Source organism: Salvelinus sp. IW2-2015, linkage group LG15, assembly GCF_002910315.2.
Source record: "Salvelinus sp. IW2-2015 linkage group LG15, ASM291031v2, whole genome shotgun sequence".
NCBI lineage: Eukaryota > Metazoa > Chordata > Actinopteri > Salmoniformes > Salmonidae > Salvelinus > Salvelinus sp. IW2-2015.
Window position 1 is genome coordinate 56,657,336 of NC_036855.1, and position 22,572 is coordinate 56,679,907.

The window sequence follows — 22,572 nt, forward strand, 5'->3', positions numbered from 1 at the left end:
TATAAGTATTTTGAAATAATTTTTACTTTAGCAATTCCATTTATTTTTGATACTTAAGTATATTTAAAACCAAATACTTTTAGACTTTTACTCCCGAGTGGCGGAGCGTTCTAAGGCACTGCATCTCAGTGCAAGAGGTATCACTACAGTCCCTGGTTTGAATCCAGGCTGTATCACATTCAGCCGTGATTGAGAGTCCCATAGGGTGGCGCACAATTGGCCCAGCGTCGTCCGGTTTTGACCAGGGTAGGCCGTTAGTGTAAATAATAAATATTTGTTCTAAACTGACTTTCCTAGTTAAATTAAAATAAAGATCTAATTACTGAAGTCGTATGTTACTGGGTGACTTTCACTTTTACTTGAGTCATTTTCTATTAAGGTATCTTTACTTTTACTCAAGTATGACAATTGAGCAAGCTGGCTGTTCTTTCCAGCTCAGACAGAGATACACTTTTACGCCTGCTACTTTAGGTTAGATACACACAGACCGCATAAACCACATGAGAGATGTACACAACACAACAATGAGAGAGGGATAGAGAGTTTGTGAAAGTATGCCTTATCTCAGCCTGGTCTCATAGACGTAACATAGTAACATAGTAAATGTAAATCCGGGACCTCCAAATTATATGATGTGTTATGTTTGGTATTGTTACATAAGACAGAAGGTTAATTATGGCAAAAACAAAAGTTGGGTGGTTGGTCGGGGTGGTTGGGTCTAGCAAACCAAAGGTTGTGTATTTGAATCTCATGTACAACTTTAACATTTTTACTAATTAGCAACTACCTTTTAGCTACTTTGCAACTACTTGGCATGTTAGCTAAACCTTCCCCTAACCTTATCCCTTTAACCAAACTCCTAACCTCAACCCTAATCTTAACCCTAACAATAACCCCTAACCCTATCCTCTAGTTTAGCTAACGTTAGCCACCTAGTTAACGTTAGTGTTAGCTACCTAGTTAACGTTAGCCACAACAAAATTTGAAGTATTGCAAATTTGTAACATATTGTATTATTTGCAATTCATAACATATTGTACAAATTGCAATTAGCAACATATCATACGGATTGTAATTCGTAACAATTTGAATGCACATAAATACCGTGACGAGAATCTGAGGCCCAAAATGAGGCCAATATTGTTTTACGTATCTGTGACCAACAGATGCATATCTGTGTTCCCAGTCATGTGAAATCCATAGATTAGGGTCTAATGAATTTATTTAAATTGACTGATTTCCTTATATGAACTGTAACTCAGTAAAATCTTTGAAATTGTTGCACATTGCATTTATATTTTTGTTCAGTATAATTGAAGTGTCCCAGATTTTGTTTACTAAGTTACATCTACCCCCCAGTCCAGGTTGGTTATCTACTTTGAAGAGCTAGTCAAATGATTTTGTCAGACAGCTCTGCAACATACCTAGGCAGGCTTGCCTAGCTGAATAGGATGACTAAAGACAGTACAGTACAGGGAGCACAGAGATAATGTTGTCTGGCTAGCTGCTACTGCCTGAGCAGAGATGAGAGGATGACTTTAAGGAATTAAAAATAATAAAGCCATCAAATAAAAACTAAGTAATATACACAACTGAAATATTGTATTATTTCATAGTAATTTCCTATTTTTCTATTGATGTCTACCCAATGTGGACCTGACAGAAAAAATTGAATGTGAATGTTCACTGTTGTTGGCTTTAGAATTTCAATTAAAAACCTCTAAAATCATTTGAATGACATTATTTCATAAAGCATTTAATGTTTTAAAAAATTATTGTAAACAAAATAAAAAACGTAATTATTTTTTAAATAATCGAACAGAAACCGAACCGAGCTCAAAAAGCACTTATCGCTCAGCACTAGTTCCATGTAGAACCCTCTGTGGAAATGGTTCTACATGGAACCCCAAAAGTTTCTATCAGGAACCAAAAGGGTTCTACTTGGAACCAAAAAAGGTTCGTCAAATGGTTCTCTTATGGGGACAGATGGCACCTTTTTTATATGAATGTAGAGAGCGCACAAGACATAGGGCATATAAGTCGCTTGGAGTGGTGAGAGACAGAAGGAGGAGGGGATGTGGGAGAGAGAGTGTGGGGGAAAGAGACTGGGAGAGAGAAGCTGCTGTGTGTGGACTGTAGCTTGCAGCTGCAATTGTGGAAGAGGGAGAAAGCGTGCTCATGTGAGAGAGACTCAGAGACTACTAGAGAGAGAGAGAGAAAGCAAAAGAGGTTGAGAGAGAGTGAGAGAGAGACAGACAGATAGAGAAGGCTGAAAAACAGAGAGTGAAGTAAATAAAGAATTCAAGAAAGACAGTACAGTGACGCAGTGCTTCTCTGTCTACTGTAGGTGTACGAATTCTGTGGAGGCAGCGTGATACAAGGACTATACATTTCCTGTCTCCTATCAGCCGGATTTACTCCGAAAAGGGCATCAATCACCATTGGACCATATACTTCTCCACAATATTGCAGCCACTAAAGGTGGACTTTTAACAAGTGCAGTGACAATGCAGGTGAGATTCTCTTGATTGTTTATATACTGTACGTGTGTTCAACTGCATGTTGTACTGAAACTATAGTGTTTGGTTTGCTAGACTTGAAGTAAGCCTTTTTATTGAAATTAATCACTTGTGGTGCATGGCATTTCTAGCTGTTTATAATATGGAAAACTGAATATCTACCAGATGCTGAGTTATGTATATTTCATGCGCTTGCAGACTGTATGTCATGTTTGCGGTAAAAAAATATTCAACAGCTTCTGTCTGAAGCCAGATGATGTGTCGACAGAGGCTGTGTTGTTTAGTTTAATTGTGGTAATGAGCTGTTACTATGAATTTACTTATAATCTGAGTTATATTTGATATGGCTTCCAGGTAAAAAAAACAAAGATGTGCTTTGGAAAGTGAACTTTTATGATTGAGTGTAGAGAACAATGACGTTCTGTGTCTCTGTGTCGCTCTTCTTTCCCCTCTCATACCGTACACACAGATATAGTCACACACACAATATGTGTTGCTTTTGTTCAGTAAGTCCTGTGCTGCTGGCTCTCCCTAGAGCTGCAGACAGCAAGACAGTTGATGGAGAGACATGCTCTGGGTGGAGTGCCTGTTCATTAGAAGAGTGTGATTGAGACCACAGCATATTGACAGGGAGTTGAACAATGAGACTTCTGTACATGGTTAACAAACACAACAAAGATCAACAGAGCAAGCGAGGAGTCACCTATAGATCAACGGATAGCTAGATTCAGGAATAAAGTGCTTTTCACACATCCTGTAACAGCAAAATAAAATGGATTGATAGAGAAAGTAAGAGGTAGATGAGAGAAGGTGTGGAAAGGGAAGGCTGGGAAGAGATATGCAGTATGGGGAGTCGTCATAGATTGAGTGGACTTTGGAGAAGGGTAGAAAAGAGAAAAGGAGGAGAGGGAGTGTGAGAGAGATGAAGGAGTCACTGCTGTGTTCTAGTACAGCTAGGCCATGACAGTAAAGACAGCCCTGGCTTGGGGGGACATCGAGTAGAGATGGCCAGTCCATTATTCCTGCTCCAGGGTGGGAGCCCTGACCTAGCCCCTAATCCAACAGCCTTCTCCACGCCTCTCACCCAAGGAGACCGCCACGGCTCTCCTCACACAAACAAACACACATCCACTGCATGCATGACAAACACAAGCGTCATGAGCCCCGTGGTCAGTCAGCCCTCCTTACCCAGCTAGCTCCTCAAAGGTTCACCACACACTTCTGCCTACCACTTAGGCATTTTACTTTGCACAGACGCCTGTATATCCATTTTAATTTGTATCAATGGCATTTGTTAGTCTATTGTTATACTGTTTCTCTTTTGTCATTTGTATTGGTTTGGAGTTTGTGAGATTTGTTTTGTTGTAAAACTAAAAGATTGTGTGGATGAAGTCATGTCTTGCTGTGAGGATCAGTTGTGTATTTGTTGTGACAGTGTCCCCCACAGCCTCAGGCATTGCTATGGGCACACATGGGACATTTCCGCCTGTCATCTCCACTTTAGTTACAACCAAAGACGTTTAACAAGGGTACAGATCTTGTACCTCCCCGAAGCTTAAAAGATAAATCTGTATGCCATCAAACAAAATGCTTTTTTTCTTTCGTTCAGCATTTTGATTTCAAGTCTTAGTCGTGCTTAATCCTCATATAATTGAGATGGAATGCTCAGTGTAAGGCTCAGTTTAATTTATAGTAATAGCTGTAATCAGATTTTCTCTATCCCCACAGTTTTGATTTGGTCCATTCAGGGATCTTACCAGCTATAAATCTCAGTTATGTGCAGTGGTGGAAAAAGTACTGAATTGTCATCCTTGAGTAAAAGTAAAAATACCTTTTAATAGACTATTACTGAAGTAAAAGGGAAAGTAAAAGTCTAAAAGTATTTGGTTTTAAATATCAAAAGTAAATGTAATTGTTAGAATATTAAAAGTACAAGTATAAATCATTTCACATTCCTTATATTAAGCAAACCAGACAGCACCATTTTTTATTGCCTTTTTTTACAGATAGCCAGGGGCACACTCCAACACTCCAACATCATTTAAAAACAAGGCATTTGTGTTTAGTGAGTCTGCCAGAGGCAGAAGGGATGACCAGGGATGTTCTCTTGATACGTGTGTGAATTTGACCTTTTTCCTGTCTTGCTAAGCATTCGAAACATAACAAGTACTTCTGGGTGTCAGGGAAAATGTATGGAGTAAAAAGTACATTACTTTCTTTAGGAAGTTAGCAAAGTAAAAGTTGTCAAATATAAATAGTAAAGTACAGATACCCCCCCAAAAAATGACTTAAGTAGTACTTTAAAGTATTTTTACTTGAGTACTTTACACCACTGGTTGTGTGTCATTATATAAGAGCGTTAAATATTGCAAGTTGAGCTTCCACCTCCCATTATGGCCTGTAGAGTAAATTGCTGCTCTTAGTTGAGCTATTTAGTCATGGTGATTGGTCTATAGGCATGGCTCATAATGAACAAAACAATGCAGCCTCTCTGTCCAGGTTGGATTCATTAGCTTCATTCAGCCTGTTGCACACACACATACGTCTGTTCGAAGATTGCATGGAGAGGAAAAAAACCTTTGAATGTGCCGTGAAGGTTAAGAGCTCCATTATTTTGTGTGTATTATCTTAAACATGTGAGTTGTGTCACTTAGGCTGGTCCTGCTGGGCCATAACGATAGTTCCCATGGCACTCATCCTCAATGTTAATAAAAAAAAAAAAAATGGACTCTGGTTTGTCAGGTGAACTAACCTTCCTACCTGGCTTGCAGAGACAAGGTGCTGTCAATTTAACCTTTTATTTTGACTAGGCAAGTCAGTTAAGAACAAATTCTTATTTACAATGACAACCTACCAGGGAACAGTGGGTTAACTGCCTTATTCAGGGCAGAATGACAGATTTATACCTTGTCAGCTCAGGGATTTGATCCAGCAACCTTTTGGTTACTGGCCCAACGCGCTAACCACTAGGCACTAGGCTACCTGATACCCCAAATAAACTCTTCAGCTTGAAGAATACTGTCAGTCCCTGGAGAACGCTTGATCTGTGTCCCTAACGTAAGATGAAGTGGGAGTGCTGCTGCCTGAGGAGCTGCAGCTGCAGTCAATATTAACTGGGCTGGGCTATTTTTACCCCATTTTGTTTTTCCACTGAATTGGTCTTTTAACCCAAATATATATGAATTCTAGTCAATGGACACAATAAGCAGAAATGTGTGAGATGTTTGAAATGATTCCCTTTGTTTTGGGCAATGATAACTAGGACTGTAAATGTAGGAGAATTGTGAGTTGTTTTCACTCAGTCGGATTCACAATTGCAGAAAGAGAAGAGAAAGATGAGCAAAAAATACTGTATCAAATATAAAATACAAATACTGATCTACAGTATTTGAATGCAAAAAAAGGGAAAATTATATTATTTTATACTAATGCAAGTGCTCAGAGGAAGAGATTTTGTTTAACAAGTAATAAAATAATACTCTAGCATCCTCCCCTTGCGAGGATAACAACACAGCCTTAAACATGTTTTTAATGATGATTGGAGAACACATTGGGAGGGATCTTAGACCACTCCTCCATACAGAATATTTCCAGATCCTTGATATCCTTCGTCTGTGTTTATGGACTGCCCTCTTCAATTCAAACCACAGGTTTTCAATGGGGATCAAATCCTGAGGCGGCCATTTCAAAATGTATATTTTGTGGTCAATTAACCATTGTCTTGCTAAAAGATCCACTTGCGGCAAAGTTTCAAGATCCCTCCCAATGTGTTCTCCAACCTTATAAAACATTTTCCAAAATAGCTCAGTGTCGTTATACCTGTATTGAAAACAGGGGATTCAGGAGAAAGATATGACCCCTTATTGATGTCACCTGTTAAATCCACCTCCATCCGTGTAGATGAAAGAGATGAGACAGGTTAAAGAAGGATTTTTAAGCCTTGAGACAATCGAGACATGTATTGTGTATGTGTGCCATTCAGAGGGTGAATGGGCAGGACAAAAGGACATCCAGCCAACTTGACACAACTGTGGGAAGGATTCAACATGGGCCAGCATCCCTGTGGAAAGCTTTGGACACCTTGTAGAGTCCATGGTCCAACTCATTGAGGCTGTTCTGAGGGCAAAAGGGGGCGGGGGGATCCAACAACAGAAAAAACACATTTAGCCCAAGGGATCCGTGGAAGTTTAGAGGGTGTAATACAATACAATGTAATATTATTAATCTACAATGTATGTTATTAAACCTTGGGCAACATGGGGCTATTGGTATCCACAGTACTCCACCTATTATACATTTTTCATCTCAATACTTCAATACTATATATTTTTTACATAAATGCACTGTAATTTAAAGTAATTGTCCAGTGAAAATCTAACTTTTAAAAGTTAATGTTCTGTTAACTCATATCCAAATCATTTTGTGGCCGACGCATTAATTGAAGAAAAAATACTTTAAAAAAGCCACCTCAAACTTGTATCTCAAACAGACTGTTTCAAAAATGCTTTTTAAATGTGATTTAAACATAATCGGTTCAAGGACATACATCTGGTGTATTAGAAGCATTTATTGGTACCATGATTGACTTCCTATTTATTTATTTATTTCACTATTATGGGGGATCCTGTTTTCTGATAACAATGCCTGCAGTGGCGTGGTCGGCCTTGAACGTCCATGGCTTCAATGAGAGGTGGCAGTCTGTCATGTCTACTCCCACTCCTCCCCTCTGGTGTTCGACGTCGCCGGTATACTAACCACCGGTCCTGGGATCCATCATTACGCACACCTGGCATCAATCATTACGAGCACCTGCACGTTGTCATGAGGCACACTTCGACTCCATTACCTTACTTATTACAACCCCTATATCTGGCACTCCCTTAGGTTCCTTCCCCAGTCAGTATTGATCCTGTGTTCATGCAAAGACGCTACTGTTTAGTTGTCTCGTTTGTTGTTTTATTAAACGTTTCACCTGCTTCTCGACTCACAGCGTCTTTGTTACACAGTCGTGACAACATGTGTAGAACTGCAGGATATTAGCTTTATAGCTGCAACAATAAACATTTCTCTGCCCCATGACAAAATGTGTAGAATTGCAGGAAATTAGCTTTTTTTTTCCTCCAAGAGGCGGACCTTTAAAATGTTCCTTCCAGGGCCGAGACTTGGTTTGTCCGGCCTTGCACACGAAATCATGGTAAAACTCCTTGTATGATATTTTTATCTCACTAAAGTTGTGTTCTGATTATGAAGGGTCACTGATGGATTTGCTATCACAAAAAAGTTTGAGTAAAGTAGTAAGTAGTTCCAAAGTTTAAAAAAGTAACCATCCTTTTTAATTTTCACATGTAGCGAGCAAAGCGTTCGTGTTGTCCAACCAACATACGTAGTAGCTGAGTCAGACAATATAGTTTTCATGCATCTAATTAGCCTATTTCTCAGTGACAGTTAGGTGAATCAGTGAGTGACTTGTTCAAGATGGATAAACAAAAGGCAAGATCAAGTGGTGAACAAAAACTCCACAAAAAAGGCTTTATCTGATCAAGCTCGTGCCAAATTACAGACAATAACCACGTCAGCAAAGCTACCACCTCGTCCTCGACTGACGAAACACTATCGCAGGTGGAAGCTAGTAGGCCTAGTCATGCAGCAGCTAGCACTAAAGCTTCCCAGTCCCCACAGAGATCTCACGGCAATGACAGTGGCCTTGCTTCTCCTCTTCTTCCTCCCCTCAAGAATAGTGACAGTTCCTCTAGAGAAAGTACCGGTCCTCCTCTTCTCCCAGAAAACCAAGCTGATGACTGTCAGGGACCCAGCAGCGCTCATGAGTGATCCCCCCCCCCCTTTCCGTGTACACTGGTAAAAGCCTATGAGTGATGAGACTGATAGCCCACGACAGCTAGCCCCGAGTTCCAATGTGTAATATAAATAGGCTACCAGCTAAATACTGTATATAGCTATAGATATGCTAGTAGGCTAGACTGCATTGTCTGCATAATGAAACGAGCCCTAGTAAGCTATTGTTTTGACAGTGGACTGATTATTTGGCATTAATAGACTGGTTTTATGGAGCACAAACTTTCAACTTGCAAGGATGGCTGGTAGGCTATAGGAAAGTTGTATATTCTAAAAAAATATATTTTGGGTACTGATTTAGTATGCTGTTGCATCACATTTATTTTACAATCTGAAATGTTTGAATTTTCCACTTTAATTACTGAACAAGTAAATACATTATTGCCGCCAGCCAGCATTCGAAATAGCAGCATTGCGACACCGTAGGCCTATAGCTTCATGAAACATAAACGTTAGACTTAACATGAGAAAATGAGGACCAAATAAAAATAAACATGCATCTATCCAAGCAAAGCTACAGGCTACTAGAAGCACTAGCACCACATCATCTGAAAGGGGGTACTCATAACAGCCTGTACTCATTTGAGTGTCACACATTTACATTTACTATGTTACGTCTTTGAGGACAGGCTGTTATTTTATAGTCTTTCTTTCTCATTTTTATCAAGGGTGCCAATAATTTTGGACCTGATTGTATATGGCAGTGAAACAAAACAACGGATCTCACAAATTCCCTAATCAAGCATTGTGATGTGCATATGATGTGCCTATGACAAATTTACAGTACAGTGCAACACCAAGTTTCTATTGTCACGTACACAAGTACAGTGAAATGCCGTTCTTGCTGGCTCTTTCCCAACAATGCAGTAATGAATATCAGAAGTACTATAAAAAATAAACACCATACATAACCCTGTGGGGTACACTGTGTACTTACAATGATTTAGGAAGTATACAGTACATGTCATTTCCTTTGAATACATCACGATTGCCCATTTTGCAGTATATTCAACACCTCAAAACCAAGCAATCTTCTTTATTGTTGTGTAATAATAGAGGTTGTCCGTTGATGGGGATTTGTGAGGTGTCGCTAGCAGTGCCCATCTGCAGAACATACTGTATAGGTAACTGCCAAAATAAAGGAAACATCAACATAAAGCGTCTTAATAGGGCCACCACGAGCCTCCAGAACAGCTTCAATGTGCCTGGCATAGATTCTACAAGAGTCTGGAACTCTATTGAAGGGTTGCGACACCAGTCTTCCACAAGAAATTCCATAATTTGGTGTTTTGTTGATGGTGGTAGAAAACACTGTCTCAGGCGCTGCTCCAGAATCTCCCATAAGTGTTTAATTGGGTTGACATCTGGTGACTGAGACACACACACAAACCTGTGTGGGAACCATTTGCTTTCAATAAACTTTGTATCCCTCATTTACTCAAGTGTTTCGTTTATTTTGGCAGTTACCTGTAGGTCATTTTAGGAAACATATACAGTGGGGAGAACAAGTATTTGATACACTGCCGATTTTGCAGGTTTTCCTACTTACAAAGCATGTAGAGGTCTGTAATTTTTATCATAGGTACACTTCAACTGTGAGAGACGGAATCTAAAACAAAAATCCAGAAAATCACATTGTATGATTTTTAAATAATTAATTTGCATTTTATTGCATGACATAAGTATTTGATCACCTACCAACCAGTAAGAATTCCGGCTCTCACAGACCCTGTTTAAGTTTTTCTTTAAGAAGCCCTCCTGTTCTCCACTCATTACCTGTATTAACTGCACCTGTTTGAACTCGTTACCTGTATAAAAGACACCTGTCCACACACTCAATCAAACAGATTCCAACCTCTCCACAATGGCCAAGACCAGAGAGCTGTGTAAGGACATCAGGGATAAAATGTAGACCTGCACAAGGCTGGATGGGCTGCAGGACAATTGGCAAGCAGCTTGGTGAGAAGGAAACAACTGTTGGCGCAATTATTAGAAAATGGAAGAAGTTCAAGATGACGGTCAATCACCCTCGGTCTGGGGCTCCATGCAAGATCTCACCTCGTGGAGCATCAATGATCATGAGGAAGGTGAGGGATCAGCCCAGAACTACACGGCAGGACCTGGTCAATGACCTGAAGAGAGCTGGGACCACAGTCTCAAAGAAAACCATTAGTAACACACTACGCCGTCATGGATTAAAATCTGCAGGCACGCAAGGTCCCCCTGCTTAAGCCAGTGCATGTCCAGGCCTGTCTGAAGTTTGCCAATGACCATCTGGATGATCCAGAGGAGGAATGGGAGAAGGTCATGTGGTCTGATGAGACAAAAATAGAGCTTTTTGGTCTAACTCACTCGCCGTGTTGGAGGAAGAAGAAGTATGAGTACACACCCAAGAATACCATCCCAACCGTGAAGCATGGAGTGGAAACATCATTCTTTGGGGATGCTTTTCTGCAAAGGGGACAGGACGACTGCACCGTATTGAGGGGAGGATGGATGGGGCCATGTATCGCGAGATCTTGGCCAACAACCTCCTTCCCTCAGTAAGAGCATTGAAGATGGGTCGTGGCTGGGTCTTCCAGCATGACAACGACACGAAGTACACAGCCATGGCAACTAAGGAGTGGCTCCGTAAGAAGCATCTCAAGGTCCTGGAGTGCCTAGCCAGTCTCCAGACCTGAACCCAATAGAAAATCTTTGGAGGGAGCTGAAGTCCGTATTGCCCAGCGACAGCCCGAAACCTGAAGGATCTGGAGAAGATCTGTAGGGAGGAGTGGGCCAAATCCCTGCTGCAGTGTGTGCAAACTAGTCAAGAACTACAGGAAACGTATGATCTCTGTAATTGCAAACAAAGGTTTCTGTACCAAATATTAAGTTCTGCTTTTCTGATGTATCAAATACTTATGTCATGCAATAAAATGCAAATTAATTACTTAAAAATCATACAATGTGATTTTCTGGATTTTGTTTTAGATTCCGTCTCTCATAGTTGAAGTTTACCTATGATAAAAATTACAGACCTCTACATGCTTTGTAAGTAGAGAAACCTGCAAAATCGGCAGTGTATCAAATACTTGTTCTCCCCACTGTAGCTAGACAGCACAGTAGGTGATGTGAGTGTTATCATGCAAATCAACGTTGTATTATGTGTTACATAGCAGTGTTTGTAGTTTTCCTTTGGACAGGTTTGATGGTTTACCTTGGTTTATAATGTTCCTGCTTGTTTCTCCAGGAGCATCTCTCAGTCCAGCAGATGGGCACCAGGAGCACAAAGTTCTCCTAGTAGTGAGGTTTGTCCTGGGCCTCGTCCGGACTACCATGACTGACCTCCTGGCCAACCTGAGTGTTCCATGGGGCACACAGGCGATTGTGTGCCCCAACCTGACAGCAGCAGCCATGGTTGTGCCGGGGTCAGGCAAGTCTCTGGCCCCCTTCTGCACCTTCTGCTGCTGTGGCCTGCTGAACCGTACCCTGGCCGCGGTGTTTATGGTCAGTCTGGCCTTCGCCATAGTGGTGGGCAACGTGGTCACGCTCACCGTCTTCATGCAGACAAGACAGGTCCGCACACCACAGGGATACCTCAAAGGTAAAAAAAACTAACTCACTGAATCAGACTTGTTCATTCAGAACGAGCTCATTTACTCTCAAGAAATGCTGTTGATTTCTCATTATGAGAATGGTAGTCACATGTCAGTTGCTTATGTTTACACACATGGGTGCAATATATTCACTGACATGGAAGAAGAACAACCTTTGGTGTTCTTGACACTGAAAGGTGAAATTAATTTAAATTCAAACACCTTTCTGGTTTAATGTTCTGTTTCTAGAGTCACATGTTTGTTTATGTTGCCTGCTGGTTACATGTAACTTTTTAGTAGTTTAGCAGATACTCTTATCCAGAGCGACTTACAGGAGCAATTATGGTTAAGTGCCTTGCTCAAGGGCACATCGGCAGATTTCTCACCTAGTCAGCTAAGGGATTCAAACCAGAGACCTTTTGGTTACTGGCCCAATACTCTTAACCGCTAGGCTACCTGCCACCCTGTATTGGTTATATTGGCAGGATTCATTAAGACGGTCGGTGCTTGTTGTTTATCAGAGAACTAAATCAATCTTCAATGCTGTTCAGTCACAATCAGGGATTCCTTTGTGCATTGCCTCAAAGGACGCAAAAGCATTTCCACACACCACTGTAGATTTGTTTTCCATGGAATTGAATGTAAAATCAGCTTTTAGAACACAGGGATTTGTACCGTACTTGGTTGAGTGTGAACTATGAATGACCTTTCTCTCCTGACAGTCTCTCTGGCCATAGCGGACATGATGGTTGGAGTGCTGGTGGTTCCTTTCTCTGTCTACACTGAGATCTCTCTGATGGTGACCAGCTCCCCTCCTGTCTGGTACCAGGGGGGCACTGACCCCTCCATGGGGGGCCTGGTGGGACCCTGGCAGCCCTGCATGCTGATTGGTCCAGTCTTCGCTGGCTGTACGTTTGTCTCCATCAGTACTATTTTCCTGATGACGGTAGAGCGCTGTGTGGCCATCTTATGGCCCCTACATAAGGACCACCTGGTGACACGGAGACGCACCCTGTTTCTCATCCTCTTCTCCTGGGCAGGCAGTTACCTTCTGGCCCTAGCCCCCCTCATCCTCAGCAACAACTTCACACTGGAGTACAGTGAGTGCAGCCGGATGTGTAACTATGTCCCCCTGTGGGATGGAGTCACTCTGCCCTCTGATGCCAACATCCTCCTGCTGTTCCCCGTGTTTGACTTTACGCTGCTGGGCGGCACCCTGTTATTCAACATCCTGTCCTTCACCAGCATCCGCCGCTACACACGCAAACGTAAGCTCATGTCAGAGGGGAATGTGGGGGTCGAGGGAGGGGGAGGCGGCTGCCAACATAGACCCTCCTTCTCTGACATCAAGGCCGCCAAGACGATCAGCATTCTGACGTTTGCCTTCACGGCTTCCTTCACCCCCATCGCTGTGTTTGTGCTGGGCAACGTGGTGGGCTTCACCTGGTGCAACTTCTCCTTTGTAGCCTTCTGGATCCTGACTGGGAACAGCTGCTGTAATGTGATAATATACAGCGTGAGAGACCAGCGCTTCAGGAAAGGAGTGACTCTGCTTTTTCAGAGGGAGCACTCACCTTCCCACGGGGAGAAAGGCGGAGCTACCCCCCCCACTCACCTTGTGACTACAACCCCAACCCCACCTCCTTAAACTATTTTGAAAAGACAACCAGTGCCCTTTTCTTTAACTTTACTATGGAGAGAGGGATTTAATCGGCATTTAACTTCAGGTATAAAAAAAAAGCTTCTTTTTTTTTTCACTGTGTCTAAATAATGAAACATAACTGTAGCTACCTTATGTGGTATCTAGTAGTTGCCAGCTATTCCCAGCATAATTTAAATCATATGACTCAAGCTGTCTCATTGGACGAGGTGAGATATCTGTGGGGGATATCTTAATAACATGCACTTTATCATAGAGATGTAAGTAATGTATGGTTTTCATTTGTTTTGTGACATGTTTTGTGACTGTCCAGAAACATGTTAATTTTGCACAATTTTCTCTATAATAGCGTTTATTTTTTCTATAATACCATTATATTCATGAGGATGGCGTAATCAAATGTGAGTGAATGAATTGTGAGAATGTTTTGAATCTAAATGAAGAGAGATGTTGATGTTTTGTACAGTTATGGGCAATTCGACGGGTCCGTGATCTGTACTACACAGAAATGCATGATTATGGATATGAATGTCATTCTCTTCAAGGTGATGTATCCTAAATAGGTACAGAAAGGTTTACATATGCAATATCTTCTTTTGCATATTTGGGTATTATTCTACACACGGGCTATTATTTTAATGAGCTCTGCCCCCAAACAAGACCAAATTAAATCTGAACCAATCATAGATGTCTTTGTTTCACAAGTTTAGACATCAAAGTACAGCAGAGCACAGTAGAGTACAATACAGCACAGTAGAGTACAATACAGCACAGTAGAGTAAATATACAGCACAGTAGAGTACAATACAGCACAGTAGAGTACAATACAGCACAGTAGAGTACAGTACAGCACAGTAGAATACAGCACAGTAGAGTACAATACAGCACAGTAGAGTACAGTACAGCACAAGTAGAGTACGGAAATACAGCACAGTAGAGTAGAAATACAGCACAGTAGAGTACAGTAACAACACAGTAGAGTACATACAGCAACAGTAGGGTACAATACAGCACAGTAGAGTAGAAATACAGCACAGTAAGAGCGAGTACGTACATCACAGTAGAGTACAGTACAGCACAGTAGAGTTCTGTACAGTACATTCTAGTGTACTCAACTGCTCAACTGTAGTATGCTCTAATGTGTACTGTACTAAACTGTACTCTACTGAACTATACTCTACTTTTCTTTACGGTACTGTACTGTTCTGTACTATACTGTGCTGTCCAAACTGTGATTTGTGACTACTATTTCAAGGCACAAGGAAATGTTTCTTAAACTTACAGAAGGCAGAAACATTTCTCCAAAAACGAAATATGTGTTGATATTAGTTGGCAGGGGTCTTTACATCAACATTATTGTGTTTTGATATATTCTGATACCTTTTTAAGTATTTTTCTGGTAGCTGTTTTCTAAGCCCCCTTTTCCAGAAAATCAAAACACTTGCTTATTCCTAATTTCTAGGATGGGAAAAAGGTTCAACAATATATATAGACTCTTAGCTTTCATTTGACACCCAATTTGACATTCTCCTATGACCTTCACATGTTGGTGTTCATGGGTCCATTCACATAAAATGTACCTTATTCATCTCATGGATGCCAGTGTACACACGGAAAAATGAATATGAACGGTACAACAAGCAAAAATGAATACGAAACATTCTAAATTCACTGAAATAGACAAAACGATTCAGATGCCTTATCTTATGTTTTGAGAGTGAATGACCCACAAAGACCAAATCCTCTGTTTAATCTTTTCTGCTTAGCGGCTGTAAAGTTACACCATTAAAGGAGTTACATTTATCTCTGAATATTCTCATACCATTATATGTTGTTTATAACATTATTATTATTCAAGGAAAAACATGCTCAAGATATTTACAGCACTTATACAATGTTGATCGAATAAATGCAAATCAATTTATTTAAATTCAAATCATATCTAACTCAAAATGACATGACTTAAAGTAAACATGCTGATAAACATTTTGTAGCATTTTCAATAAACATCACCCAAAGAAATCAGGATCATTTCCATATGATCTGTACTAAAAAGCTGTTTTGGTACATTGTGTCACAGTGGCAATGATAATATTTCATGAAAATAAAATATCTGTTTTGATATATTTTACAAGCTTAGAGCCTGTACGGACTCAGGAGAGGCAAAGGTCGAGAGCCGTGCGTCCTCCAAAACACAACCCAATCGCACTGCTTCTTGACACAATGCCCACTTAACCCAGAAGCCAGCCACACCAATGTGTCGGAGGAAACACTGTGCACCTGACGACCGTGTCAACGTGCCCGGCCCGCCACAGGAGTTGCTAGTGCGCGATGGGACAAGGATGGGACATCCCTGCTGGCCAAACCCTCCCCTAACACAGACAGCGCTGGGCCAATTGTGCGCCTCCCCATGGATCTCCCGGTCACGGCCAACTGCGACAGAGCCTGGACTCGAACCCAGAATCTCTAGTGGCACAGCTAGCACTGCGGTGCAGTACCTTAGACCACTGTGATACAGCCTGGACTCTAACCAGGATCTCTAGTGGCACAGCTAGCTCTGCGGTGCAGTACCACTGTGATACAGCCTGGACTCTAACCAGGATCTCTAGTGGCACAGCTAGCTCTGCGGTGCAGTACCTTAGACCACTGTGAATACAGCCTGGACTCTAACCAGGATCTCTAGTGGCACAGCTAGCTCTGCAGTGTAGTACCTTAGACCACTGCGCCACTCAGGAGCCCTCTGTGTCAATATTTAAACACTGTACAGAACTTTATCAGTATTGCATTATTCATCAGATGATGACGTCAGATTTAGTCATAAATACATTTGGAAACACTTCATTTTGTGAGTTTTTAATGGTGTTCACTCATGAGAGTAATGTGTTCAGACAGTACTAAATGTCTTTCAGGCATCTGCTCTAAAATTCACCGCCTCAGCAGTTACACAAGCTACACTAGAACCAATCATTTTCATCTTTTTGCCCCATCAGGATCCAACTTCCTTCCATTTGAGAAACGTTAGTGGAGAAGGGAACACCCTGCAAGCTGTAGTCAACAAGCCACTGGATGTCTCAGGAGTCCTGACAATGTCTACAACGTGATCTCTCACACAAATCCTTATGAGTCATGTCATAGTTTACAAATGTGGTATAAAAAGATAATGTATTTTATTTTTAGCTACTATTTTTATCTACCATTACTATTTATGTACGACCATGCCGTCGCAGAATATGTGTTATTTTACTGAAAACAGATACCAAATGGTAGACCTATTAAATGTGCATATAATCAGGAAGCTACTCCTCACTCCCATGTGCTGGCCTCACAAACTATGTCAACAACAGGGTTATTATGCCGACAATATATCTTTATTTTTTTTTCTATTTTTTTTTAACCTTTATTTAACTAGAAGTCAGTTAAGAACAAATTCTTATTTACAATGACGGCCTACCACGGTCCACTAACCCGGATGATGGTGGGCCAATTGTGCACTGCTCTATGGGACTCCCGATTACGGCCGGTTGTGATACAGCCCGGAATCGAACCAAGGTCTGCAGTGACGCTTATAGCACTGAGATGTAGTGCCTTCGACCGCTGCGCCACCCAGGAGCCCAATAAATAGGCCATGATTGGCACCAGGCCCATCATCACTGAGCAGTGAATTGCGTGTTTGTCAGATGCATGCTCCGTACAGCCGTGCTTCATCTTATCCCCCTGGTGACAGAGAAGAGGGGGTGGTTGGATATCACATTCCCTCCTTATAATCAGAGAAATCTGGAGGTGCTGCAAGGAAGCATTAGATGGAAATGGATGGGGAGAGGCTGATATGTCAGAGCAGAGGTCTTGCTGGCAGAGATGAGATAAAAGCATATTTCTCCTGCAGCACTACCATGACATAAATTATCTGACACATGGCTGGTCATGTGACACAAGGCAAGGCTCAGGAGAACACTGGACTGTCAAATGAACCGCTTACTGGGAAAGAGAGAGATGGGGAGGAGGGAGAAAGAGAGAGAGAGACATGATTAAAATATGCTGCTGTTGTTTGTTGTTCATTTCACAATCTGGTGGACCTATAATTTGGGTTGTATCATTACAGCACAACTAACAGTCTGACAACAGTATTTGTAAGTCGGTTTGCATACTGTATATACCCAGCGCTTTGACTCCGTGGCCACCAGAATGACAGCATTGTTAATTTCCCCAGGCACTCTGGACATTGACAGCCCATCTGTGGTTCATCTAATTATGGTTTGAGATGACAACAAGAACTCCTTTTTGTGTTTAGGAAATCTCGAAAGTTACTGGCTAATTGCATCCTTAAACTGCCCCTGCAGACATCTCTGCCACCCAACCAGCTCTAAACCATTTTTTCCCTTTCAGCTGAAAGGTAGTCATTAATGAGAGGGTGTTCTCAGCTCATAGTTAAAGTTCCTACTGCCTAATTGTCAATCTCAAATAGTTGGCACCAAATATGCTGCCAGATAAAGATGAGAAATCCAATTATGGTGATGGGTTTTCACTTCAGGCACTGTCGTGGGGTAACTTGACAGGTTGTATATTTTTCCAGTAACAACGAGCAACTCTAGTAAACAAGGTGTTACTTTAAATGTTTTTTAACCTGCCAAGTGATTCACAGACACATTTTAGGCTTAAAAGAAATACACACATGGGAATCATTGTATTGAATTTCTATCTCTGGTAGCAAAAGCTATTATGTTTTGGTTCCTTTGGATGTTTTTCATTTTCATGCTATATTGGAGTGCTGGTGAGGGACAGAAACAGAGTCCTTGTAGGCATCTTAGCAACATTGTGTTTGGTGAGGTTACAGGTGGGAGCACTGTTAGGAAGTCAGACAAATGCCATTTTTCTTGTGGCTACACTTTTATGGAAAAAGAGATGACGTAGCCTGCTTGCTCTCGCTGTGTGACTTGCCAGTCTGAGGTTAGTGAACGTACCCATTCACATCCCTGAGTGAAATTGTAAGGTCAAAAACTATGCAAGACATCAAAAAATGTAATGAAAATGTTTTACCATCTTGGAATTGTGTATTAGGCAATGGATATGACTTTAAGCTTGTATTCTACCAAAAGATAAAGGTTGAAAAGCAGACGGACTGTAGCATTTTTTTTAAGTGCTAAAAAAGTGCATTTCCCCATTGCAATTATCATGTTTCTAGCAACTCTGGAGAAAAGGCAGGCTGACATTAATCCCTCCTGTTTCTCACTAGAGAGTGAAGGTTTCGGATGCAAGGTGCCTGAGGGAAGCTCCTATCATTACCACCCAGGTAAATAGGACTCAGACAATTAACAGGAAGAACATTGTGTCAGCTACTGATAGCGCTCGTGGAACAACATCAACAAACCAACCTCCCTGTCAAATATCGCCATTCTTTCCTTTTAATTCTTTTTTTTAAAGGACACAAAGAAAGGTGCTTTCCTTTAAACAAACTAAATTAGCCAGTAAAAAAAAAGGAGAGACTTTAAGGCATTTGTTATTCACAGAGAGATTTGAATATGTTTACGACACGTGCATGGAGCCAGCCAGTGTATTTTAGTCACAGTTTGGAGAGCTGTCACAGGTTTGTTCTCTGAAGGTGGGGTGATTCACCATACAGGCCATTCAACGATCAGAGGCTCCGTTGATAAAGACAAAGATCGATTCACTATATGTAAAATATTCATCCACCCTCAGCACACTTGTGAGGTGGAATCTATGTGGAAAATACATTGGATTTGAAAAAAGGTCATCAATGGTTGTTTTGGTGTATTTTCACAACAGGATAATGTCATCATGGTAACCAAATTCCAACATAGACAAAACATAAAATATGTTGAGTTTGCACCTTTAAAACAACGTCAGATCTTCTCCCATCCAGGGTATTAACCAAGCCCTGCTTAGCTATGATATTAGTCACTGACTATTACCAAAATGCTATTGTGAGAATGATTATTGTGAGATCTTCACTTAAAAACGAAATAGATTCACTGTTGCTATCAAAGTCATTCCTAAAGGTAGGTTTAACAGAGACAAATGAAATGCGACCATACTTAACCACTCATATAAAATCAATGATGCTATTGAGGCTTATATAACATTTGCAAAGTCATCAACAGCTATTTCAATTCAACCTAGAATTCAACTCAAAATATACAATACAATAGGCCTAGGGTTTCAACCCTGGATTTTAAATGTAATGAAATTTAGTGACATTGAATTGTGTTTGGTTGTCAACTAAACCAAATATCAACATTTGAAGGAGATGTTTCTTCTGCTTGGATAATTCCATCTGTGCCACTGACTTTGTGTAGTTTTACTTCCAGTTTGTCCAACAAATTCATAATTTAAATGTTGGATTCACATCTCCAAAAATGGAAGTTAAAGAATTGGACTAAATCATATCAAACTTTATTTAAAGTGCATTTAAAGTTGGATTTGATTTAGTACTATCCTTTAACTTTGATTCTTGGTTGAGATGGAGACGTGAATCCAACATATCAATTATTAATTTGTAGACAAACTGGAATTAAAGACAGACTGTCAGTGGCACAGATGTAATTATACAAGCAGAAGATACAGTGCATTCGGAAAGAATTTAGACCCCTTGACTTTTTCCACATTTTGTTACGTTACAGCCTTATTCTAAAATGGATGAAATAGTTTTTTGCAAATGTATTAAAAAAATGAAATATCACATTTACATAAGTATTCAGACCCTTTACTCAGTACTTTGTTGAAGAACATTTGGCAGAGATTACAACCTCGAGTCTTCTTGGGTATGATGCTACAAGCTTGGCATACCTGTATTTGGGGAGTTTCTCCCATTGTTCTCTGCAGATTCTCTTAAGCTCTGTCAGGTTGGATGGGGAGTGTTGCTACACTGTTATTTTCAGGTCTCTCCAGAGATGTTCGATCGGGTTCAAGCCCGGGCTCTGGCTGGGCCACTCAAGGACATTCAGAGACTTGTCCCGAAGCCACTCCTGCATTGTCTTGGCCGTGTGCTTAGTGTTGTTGTTCTGTTGGCAGAGGTATAAAGTACTTTAGTAAAAATACTTTCAAGTACTACTTAATTCGTTTTTTGGGGGTATCTGTACTTTACTTGACTATTTATATTTTTGACAACTTTTACTTTTACTTCACTACATTCCTAAAGAAAATTATGTACTTTTTACTCCATACAGTTTCCCTAGCACCAAAAAGTACTTGTTACATTTTTAATGCTTAGCAGTACAGGAAAATGGTCCAATTCACGCACTTATCAAGAGAACATCCCTGGTCTTCCCTACTACCTGATCTGGGGGATTCACTAAACACAAATGCTTTGTTTGTAAATTATATCTGAGTGTTGGAGTGTGCCCCTCGCTATCCGTAAGTTTAAAAAGAAAATAGTGCAGTCTGGTTTGCTTAATATAAGGAATTTGAAATTATTTATACTTTTACTTTTGATACTTAAGTACATTTTAGCAATTACATTTACTTTTGATACTTAAGTATATTTAAAACCAAATAATTTTAGACTTTTACTCAAGTAGTATTTTACTGGGTGACTATCACTTTTACTTGAGTCATTTTCTATTAAGGTATCTTTACTTTTACTCAAGTTTGACAATTGGGTACTTTTTCCACCACTCCCTGTTGGAAGGTCAACCTTTGCCCCAGTCTGTGGTCCTGAGAACTCTGGAGCAGGTTTTTTTTAATCAAGGATCTCTCTGTATTTTGCTACATTCATCTTTCCCTCAATCCTGACTAGTCTACCAGTCCCTGCTGCTGAAAAATATCCCCACAGCATGATGCTGCCACAACCATGCTTCACCGTAGGGATGGTGCCAGGTTTACTCCAGACGTGACGCTTGGCATTCAGGCCAAAGAGTTCAATCTTGGTTTCATCAGACCAGAGAATGTTGTTTCTCATGGTCTGAGAGTCTTTAGGTGCCTTTTGGCAAACTCCAAGCAGCCTGTCATGTGCCTTTTACTGAGGAGTGGCTTCCGTCTGGCCACTCTACCATAAAGGCCTGATTGGTGGAGTGCTGCAGAGATGGTTGTCCTTCTGGAAGGTTCTCCCATCTCCACAGATGGAAATCTGGAGCTCTGTCAGAGTGACCATTGGGTTCTTGGTCACCTCCCTGACAAAGGCCCTTCTCCCCAGATTGCTCAGTTTGGCCGGGCGGCCAGCTCTAGGAAGAGTCTTGGTGGTTCTAAACTTTTTCCATTTAAGAATGATGGAGGCCACTGTGTTCTTTGGGACCTTCAATGCTGCAGAAATGTTTTGGTACCCTTCCCCAGATCTGTGTCCGTAGAACTCCTGTCTCGGAGCGCTACGGACAACTTCGACCTCACGGCTTGGTTTTTGCTCTGACATGCACTGTCAAGTGTAGAACCTTATATAGACAGGTGTGTGCCTTTCCAAATCATGTCGAATCAATTAAATTTACTACAGGTGGACTCCAATCAAGTTGTAGAAACATCTCAAGGATGATCAATGGAAACAGGATGCACCTCAATTTCGAGTCTCATAGCAAAGGGTCTGAATACCTATGTAAATAAGATATATTTTTTTTTATTTTTTATATATTTGCAACAATTATAAAAATTTATTATCGCTTTATCATTATTGTGTGTAGATTGATGAGATTTTTTTATTTAATCAATTTTAAAATAAGGCTGTAATGTAACAAAATTTGGAGAAAGGGAAGGGGTCTGAATACTTTCCGAATGCACTGTATTGTATCTTCTTCAAATGTTGAAATTTGGTTGCAGTGACAACCAAACACAATTCAATATCACTTTTGAAATACAATAAATTGTCTTAACTTGCGACAACCTAACAAGTTATAAGTTGGATTCACGTCTCCAACTCAATCAAAAATAAAAGCCTTCTAATAGTAATCTCTCATTCGGTGGCCACTTTCCCCGACACATTCCTTAAGCCGATGTCCATTAGTGTACTGTGGGATCAAAGCCT

At 40.8% G+C, this 22,572-nt stretch overlaps 1 protein-coding gene across 1 annotated transcript; it reads left to right on the forward strand.

The window, feature by feature from the left end:
- The first annotated feature begins 2,168 nt into the window (after positions 1-2,168).
- LOC111975023 (trace amine-associated receptor 13c-like) lies at positions 2,169-14,513 on the forward strand. Its single transcript, XM_024003163.3, has 3 exons — positions 2,169-2,513; positions 11,605-11,958; positions 12,673-14,513. The coding sequence occupies exons 2-3, from the start codon at positions 11,691-11,693 to the stop codon at positions 13,596-13,598; spliced, it is 1,194 nt and encodes a 397-aa protein (XP_023858931.1). The 5' UTR covers positions 2,169-2,513; positions 11,605-11,690; the 3' UTR covers positions 13,599-14,513.
- Positions 14,514-22,572: the final 8,059 nt, after the last annotated feature.